The sequence below is a fragment of the Pantherophis guttatus genome, chromosome 4 (genome assembly GCF_059756535.1).
Source record: "Pantherophis guttatus breed Tessera chromosome 4, ASM5975653v1, whole genome shotgun sequence".
Taxonomy (NCBI): Eukaryota; Metazoa; Chordata; class Lepidosauria; order Squamata; family Colubridae; genus Pantherophis; species Pantherophis guttatus.
The window spans coordinates 75937356-75945712 of NC_142066.1; the positions used below are offsets into that span (position 1 = coordinate 75937356).

At 53.2% G+C, this 8357-nt stretch overlaps 1 protein-coding gene across 1 annotated transcript; it reads left to right on the forward strand.

Annotated features, from left to right (window-relative positions):
• Nucleotides 1–680: 680 nt before the first annotated feature.
• On the forward strand, nt 681–7852 carry LOC117664792 (deaminated glutathione amidase-like). The gene is made up of 2 exons (XM_034416153.2): nt 681–1249; nt 7522–7852. Exons 1-2 carry the CDS (start codon nt 696–698, stop codon nt 7850–7852), a joined length of 885 nt encoding a protein of 294 aa, XP_034272044.2. The 5' UTR covers nt 681–695.
• Nucleotides 7853–8357: the final 505 nt, after the last annotated feature.

Consider the following 8357-nt stretch of genomic DNA (forward strand, 5'->3'; position numbering starts at 1 on the left):
TCCCAGGAGACTATGGTCAGGGATGACCCTATGTCTATCTCCATGTCACACAGTGAAGAGGGGGGGGGGAGAGAGAGATCCAATTCAATCTCAGAATTATATCAGGGCTGGTGGTGGTGTGCTCTCTCTCTCACACACACACACACAGACACAGACACAGACACAGACACACCTATACACAGGTTGCCTCTTTCTTTCCTCCCTCCCGCCCCCCCACTGGAGACCCTTGGATTTCATCCCCAATCCTGCCTGTCTCATATAGGCACCACCCACATGAGTGACATAGAGTTGGCCAGGCCCACCCAGTCACATGATCCCCCCCCCTTAGCAATTCCCACCTGGTCATTAGGAAGAACTGGTTGTTAAATTATTTGAATCCCACCACTGGTAGTAAAACTTTATTTTAAACTTATTCAAGTTAAATTGCTGGGTTGGCATTTTGTGATAAATAAGTGGGTTTTAGATTGGAGTTTGGGCACTCGGTCCCTAAAAGGTTTGCCATCACTGCTATAGACAATACAGCAAAGGGTGGACTTCCGGGATGTGGCTGCCTGCCACTGGCGTGGAAGCTCCTCAGGGTGCGCGTGGGCCGGAGGTTGAGAGGGCTGGTCCAGAAGACCTTGCAAATTCTGTGTGGTGCTGGGAAACAGTTTAGAAGAGTCCAGAGCTAGGGACCTGGCCACAGTTTCCCAGCCATGTCAATGGGTGCCAGAGGCTCAAAGCCTCTCAATGCTATCTGCCAGGTGACTTCGATGCCGGATAGAGAACACAACTGGACGACTTGTTCACAGCTGGTCCGAGAGGCAACTCGGAGGGATGCTTGCATTGTCTTCCTCCCGGAAGCCTTTGACTTCATTGGCAGTTACATGGAAGAGACCCTCAGCTTGGCAGAGCCCTTGGAGGGGGATTATCTTCAGCGCTATGTCAGCCTGGCCAGGGAGTGGGCAGTGTGGCTGTCCCTTGGAGGTTTCCACGAGAGGGGCAAAGACTGGGAAAGCACGCAATGGATCTACAACTGCCACCTTCTTGTGGATCCCAAAGGGTGTGTTGTGGCTACTTATCGGAAGATCCACCTGTTTGATGTGGAGCTGGAAGGGAGGGTCTCTCTGAAGGAAAGCACCTTTACCAACCCCGGCTCAGAGATAGTGCCACCTGTGCCCACCCCGGCTGGAAAGGTGGGGCTGGCCATCTGCTATGATCTCCGTTTCCCAGAAATGTCCCTGGCTCTGGCCCAGGCGGGGGCCGAGATCGAACATTGCTTACCTGAACGTTCCTTCTCGGCACGCTTATGGAGAATCCAAAGCGTGGGTAATGTTCACGTTGAGCTTGTCAGAGACTGAGTGTATCACTTTAAATTTTCTGCCTCGGTTCCGCCTCCTCTGCTCGACTAGTGTCAGTTTAGTTCACGAACAACAGGAAAGAAGCAGACGGAAGTCCCAAGTCAACAAAACCCCGGACCTGAATGCGTAAGGTAGGGAGGGTTGGATTCTCCATCAGCGTGCCAAGAAGGAACGTTCAGGTAAGCAACGTTAGTTCTCCAGCGCGCTACTTGGAGAATCCAAAGCGTGGGATATACCCAAGCAAGTTAGTCGGGGGGGGGGTTTCCAGGTCCGGAAGAGGCACTGGAGCAGCGACTGACTGTAAAACCCGTCGGCCAAAGGAGGCATCAGCAGCCGCAAAGGCATCGATCTTATAATATCTAATGAACGGTGATAAGGTGGTCCAGGTGGCTGCTTTACAAATCTCCGAAACCGAGGCTTGAGTTGCCCATGCAGCTGAAGTGGAGGCACTCCTGGTAGAATGAGGAAGCACTTTGCCTGGAGGAGGCTTGCCTGACGCGGAGTAGGCCTTACAGATACAGGCTTTTAACCATCGACCGATCGTAGTAGACGAAACTTTTTGGCCCAGAGATGCCGGGAGAAAAGAAACGAAGAGAGCTTCAGAACGACGGAATGCCGAGGTCCTCTTGATGTATCTTGAGCCCTCCGAACATCAAGGGTGTGCCACTGGTCCTCCAACGGGTGTCTAGGGTCCGGACAAAAATCCGGAAGGACCAGTTCCTGCACGCGGTGGAAAATCGAATTGACTTTTGGGAGGAAGGATGGATCCATCCTGAGCACGACTCGATTAGAATGGAATATACACAAATCCTCTCGAACTGACAGGGCAGCCAATTCAGATATCCGTCGAGCTGATGTCACCGCAATTAGGAACACGACCTTAAGGGTCAAGAAGCGTAGATCAACGGATCCCAAGGGCTCAAAGGGAGGAGCCATGAGGGCCCGAAGAACCAGCGGCAGATCCCAGGAAGGATATCGATGGATACATGGAGGGCGGAGATTAGATGCGCCCCTCAAAAAGGATCGAATATGTCGATTGCAAGAAAGTGGTACATCCGAGTCAGCAGAAAGGATGGTATCCAAGGCAGCTACATGTCTGCGGAGGGTGTTAGCCGTAAGACCTTTGTCGAACCCAGCATGTAGAAACTCCAACACTTCGGAGATCAAAGCAGAAGTGGGATCAGAATGTCTGGCGATGCACCAGGTCGAGAAGGATCGCCAGGTGGCATTGTAAATCCTGGTTGTGGAAGGCCACCTGGAGGCCTGGATAACAGAAACAACCCCTCTGGACAAGTTGTCCTTGGTCAGGAGGATCCTCTCAAATGCCAGACGGTCAACTGCAACCATTGAGGATCTGGATGCAGTATGACCCCCTGGCTGAGAGAAATCCTGTGGTCCGGAATCCGCTACGGGGTGGCCACCGATAGGTCCACCAGGTCGGCGAACCAGGGTCTGCGCGGCCAGTGGGGGGCGACCAGAAGGACATCCGCTCGTTCCAGCAGAATTTTCCGGATCACCCTCGGCAGGAGTGGGAGCGGGGGAAAGGCATAGAGAAGTCCCCGTGGCCAGGGGCACAGAAGGGCATTGGTGCCCTCTGCCATGGGACAATGGAACCAGGAGAAAAATCTGTGCATTGGTCGGATGAGCAAAAGGTCGAGAATGGGACGGCCAAATCTGATGGACATCTCCTGGAATAGGGATGGATGGAGGCGCCACTCGGCATGGTTGATCTGCTGACGGCTCAGCCAATCCGCCTGGCGGTTGTCGGTCCCGGATATGTGGTCCACCATCAACGACCGAGTGTGCAGTTCCACCCAAGTTAACAGCCTGGTCGCTTCCGCCATGAGGGGAGCTGATCGAGTTCCTCCCTCGCGATTTACGTGCACTTTTGCCGTCACATTGTCCGTGAGAATGCGGACGTGTTGGTCTTCCAATAGAGGCTGGAAGTGCGACAGCGCTAGTCTGATTGCGTGAAGCTCCAGCCAGTTGATGTCATTGGCTGCTTCTGCTGGAGACCATCGATCTTGCATGACCTGGTTCTGAAGGTGGGCACCCCAGCCCATCAGGCTCGTGTCTCTGGTCACTGTCACACGTGGGGGGCTTTGAAACGAACACCCGGAGAGCACGGATGGCGAGGTCCACCAAAGTAGGGAATCGCAAACTGACTGAGGTAGCCGGACCCGAGACCTGGAGTTGCTGCGATGTGCCTTCTGAAAGGGTAGCAGGTACCATTGCAAAGGTCTGGAGTGGAACCTGGCCCAAGGAACGATGAAGATGCAGGAAATCCTTTTTCCCAAAAGAGTGGACAGGAGCAGCAACGGCACCCGGGTCATCGACAGAACCTGAAGGACCAGGGAACGAATGCTGAGGCGGCGATCCTCTGCAGAAAAACCATACCCAGCTGAGAGTCCAGGATGGCCCCAAGATGTATAATCTGAGTAGTGGGATGAAGATGGCTCTTTTTCTCGTTCAGCGTGAAGCCATGCAACCAAAGAGTGGCAATTATCAACTCGAGATCCTTCAGGGTGAGGTCGGGCATCGACGAAAGGATGAGGATGTTGTCGAGGTAACAATAAATCCGGATGGGTACCAGTCGGAGAGAGGCTGCCACGGCAGCCAACACCTTGGTAAAGACTCGCAGGGCCGACGACAGGCTGAAGGGCATTGCCCGGTATTGGAAATGCTGGCCGTTGTAGGTGAAGTGCAGGAAGCGACGATGTGCTGCATGGATTGGAATGTGCAGGTACGCTTCCTTCAAGTCGATGGAAGTCATCAGATCCCCGAGTCGAATACAGTCCACAATCGATCATAGCGTCTGCATTTTGAATTGACGATACGTGATGAACTGGTTGAGTGCCTTCAGATCCAGGATTCCTCTCCAGCCCCCAGAATTTTTGGCCACCAGGAAAAAGACGGAGTAGAAGCCGGTCCCGTGATAACAAGGGGGGACCGCCTCTATGGCTTGAATGTCCAGGAGATGTTGAATCTCCATCTCAAACAAGTCCCGTTTCGTTGGGTTGGATGGGATGGGGCACCTGATGAATCATGGAGGGGGGAGAGAACCGAATTCTAGGGTGAGGCCCAAGCCGATGGTCTGGCAGACCCAGGCATCCGTGGTGGTACACTCCCATTGTTCCGCGAAGAGGTGAAGGCGGCTGCCAATGGGTGTCACTTTCCCCTCCGGAAGGGGCGGTTGCCTGAGCCCCTGGAGGGCTTCCTGAAGGAAGACTGTCGATGGCCGCGGTCCCGAAAGCTAGACCTGTCAGGTGGTCTGTAGAATCCCTGAGAGGATGATCGGAACTAGTAGGACCCACTGGTCCCGGACTCCCTCCAAAAGGGCAGCCGTTGAGGGTATGGCGAATAGCGACGATCTCCCCACCGGAAGGAGGTTGGCATCACCTTTCGCTTGTCTTTATCCTCAACGAGGATGGGGTCAAGCGCATCACCAAATAAGTTCAACCCTTTGAAGGGAACGGAAGTCAGCTGCCATTTGGACTTGTTATCCGCCTTCCATTGTTGTAACCACAGGAGGCGGCGCGAGGCAACAGTTGTGGCAAGAGATCGAGAGGCAAATTTGGTGGTGTCCAGGGATGCATCAGTGGAAAATTCCGTGGCCGCGACGATTTTATTAATATCCTGGTGTAAACACTTATCGTCCTGAGGAAGGTGGTCCTGTAACTGTCTGAGCCATATGATAGAGGCCCGATTGAAAAAGGACGCCGATGTTGCTGCCCTGATCACCCATGCTGCCGCCTGGTGATTCTTGCACAGGAGGACCTCCGCCCAATGGTCCTCAGTCCTCAGTCCGTCCACCACATCGCCAGTGAGAATGGAGGATGCCATTAGGTGAGCGACTGGGGCGTCCACAGATGGCAGTTGTAGCATCTCCTTAAGGTTAGGAGCAGCACAGTAAAACTTCCGTTCCAGGCCGTTAGGCACTGGCAAGGAAGCTGGCAGACCCCAGGGTCTCTTGATGACTTCCGAAAATAGTTGAGGACATGGAATCACATCCTGAGCTGTTGTCTGAACAGTGAATAGACCGTCAGAAGGGAGCGACGACGAAGATGCTACTTGTTGTTCAGGAGGATCCGCCAAATTAGTGGACGAAAGCCGGGCGAAAGAGACAAGTGACTGGAGTTCTATCTGGCATGAGGCTGTCGGTCTCTGAAAACTCCGAATCTCGAAGTTCATCGTCCTCCCAGTTTGAGTCCTCACTGTGGGCAGAGTCTTGATAAGAGTCGTAATCATGATAACGGCTGGAGACATTTGCTGTTGGATTCTGGGTATGATGGTGTGAACCCAGAACAGGGGCCAAAGGCCAGGCGCCCGAAGCCATGAGGTTAGAGATGGTGGCCGCCACAATGGATTGAACATCCATCGGTGAATCAGAACGGGAGTCCTCCCCTTGTCTGAGACCGGCTGCTGTCGGGGTATAAGTAGATGACGGAGCGGCCCGGGGATGGGATCGATGACCAGTTGATCCTGATGGAAGATGGGAGGTCACGGAAGTGTCTCCGCTCGGAGCAGTTGATAAACCAGGTTTCCCCGAACTGGGTTGGGTTTCGGTGACAATCTGAGGTTGCGAGTCAGAGGTGGTAGTGTGGTCTGCTGGAGATGAAATGAGATCAGCTGCCAAGGCCTTCTGCTGCGCCATGAGGAATTGGCGTTCTAAGGCCCTATGACGCCGCTGTTCCTCCTTGCTGGACGAAGGGCCACAAGTGGAGGGTTGTTGTGAAGAAGGTGGAGGGGCAGAAGCTGCCCGTGGAGGACGTTTTGACCTTGACTTATTTCATTTTTTTACAGGCACTGGATCAACCACAGGTGGAACATCGGAGACCTCTGAGTCGGAGGACAGCTCGAGGTCCGCCATGGTAACTCGGAATTGAAGATGGCGATAGAACGTAGGTAATAAACTATCAACTAATTGACTTTTTTTTTTTGGAGCAGAAACGAGAAAGGGGAGGAGCTTAAGTACAGGTGAATATGGTTCGGCGTTCCAGGTAAGTCATTGAACTTGGAGGGACCAATGTCCTATCACCAGCCAATGCAGGCGTAAGGAGAATGACCGCAGCTGTCTGGGATGGCAAAAGAACAGGACTGCTGCAAAAACGCTCCGAAGGTAGCCAGCAGATGATATCCTGCACTGCCCAGATCCACTGCAATTAATTTGGAACTTGGGGCTGTGGCGACGGAGACCGGCGATAGTCACAAAATGGCGGGCGGCTCAGATTTCAAAATGGCGGCCCGTTGTATAATTTAAAATGACGGCCGTCTGTAGTTCAGATGGAAGGCCGGGTGTAGTCCACAATGGCGGTTCGTTTAAATCAACGGAGCTCGGTGGCGGTTAGGGAGAGAGCAGGCAGGGTGGTAAAGAACAGCTGGGGCGATGCCACAAAGGGTCGATCAGCCACCGGGTGAATAATAAACCGCAGTTCGGGCACAATCCAGACAGCAGAAGCCTCGTTGTCCAGGAGGCAAGTAGGCCGAAGACAAAGATGGCAGCGGGCGGGAATCAGGCAGCCTACGCTCCGGCACCGTACTGAGGAAGCGGGCTGACAGCAAGTAATCTCGGGGCGATGCCACGGGGGGTCGATCGGCCACCGATAACTATGGCGCAGGGCACAATCTGGCGGTCGCTCAGGCGATTCCGCTCCAGAAGCCCGGTATCGATAGAATAGACGGCAAGGATCACATTCAATCAGGAACGCAGGCAAGGCGTAGGCGGCAAGCGAGATGCGGGAAATACAAAGGGGACAGCCGCTGAAGATGCTAGCAAGGCAACAAGCTTCAGGCTAGACGTCTTATTAAATTCCTGAATAGGTAATTTGTCAAATAGTTCAGCAGGTGAGGCACAAGCCTCCGAGGAGGGCAGGGAGCCCAGGGAAAACTCACCCAACCCTCACAAGTCCAGAATAGTCCAATTGAAAATCGTTGAAATAAGTCAATAGAAGAAAGGGAATAATGGAGAAAAATCCAAAGCGTGGAGAATGAAGAACAATGAGGTTGTCAGAGCAAGCCAAAGGTTCAGTCTCTTCCACTCGACTGAGTGAACTAAACTGACACTAGTCGAGCAGAGGAGGCGGAACCGAGGCAGAAAATTTAAAGTGATACACTCAGTCTCTGACAAGTTCAACATGAACATTACCCACGCTTTGGATTCTCCAAGCAGCGCGCTGGAGAACCTCACCTACCCATCAGCCTTCACTGCGACAACCGGTGCTGCCCACTGGGAGGTCCTGCTGCGAACCTGTACCATAGAGACCCAGTGCTATGTGGTGGCCGCGGCCCAGACTGGCCAGCACCACCCACGCTGCACCTCCTTCGGCCACAGCATGGTGGTGGACCCTTGGGGCAGCATCGTGGCCCAGTGCCAGGAGGGGCCCAGCCTCTACTATGCCGAAATCGACCTGACCTACCTGCATCACCTCCACCAGGAGATGCCCGTCTTTGCCCACCGCCAGCCTCGCCTCTATGGCCGGGCAGCTGCTGAATGGGGCTTTGCGCCCCCTTGATGGGCTCAGCTGCCCCACGGAGGGGGCTTGGCTGCTGCAGCTGGACTCTGCCGGGGCTCTGGCCCTCCAGTAGCTGCTGTCCAGAGAGGCCAAGAGAAAATGGGAAGGAGAGAAATAGAATGCAGACAACTTCTGAGATGGGGAGGGAGGCATTTCAACACAATTCCCCCTCCTGGGAGCATCCGATGTTTGGTTTTGGCTACTCAGACATTTGGGGTTCAGACTGGCGTGGGGTCCAGTCGGTCACTTTCCCTCGAGAGGGCCTCCATTCCTGAAATAAATTTGTATTTCAGCCAAAAAAAAAAAAAAAAGACAATACAGCAAAGGAAAATTTTGTCCTTCCTCATGCTTTCTTCATAATCTATTTTATATTAGTTTTCTATTAGGGTCGGTTTTTATTTTTGTTTTGCATATGTGTGTGATTTTTGCAGTCAAATTTCCTATAACTGATACTAAGACGCTTGTCTGATTTGTCTCCTTCAATTTTATATTTAAGATCTATGTA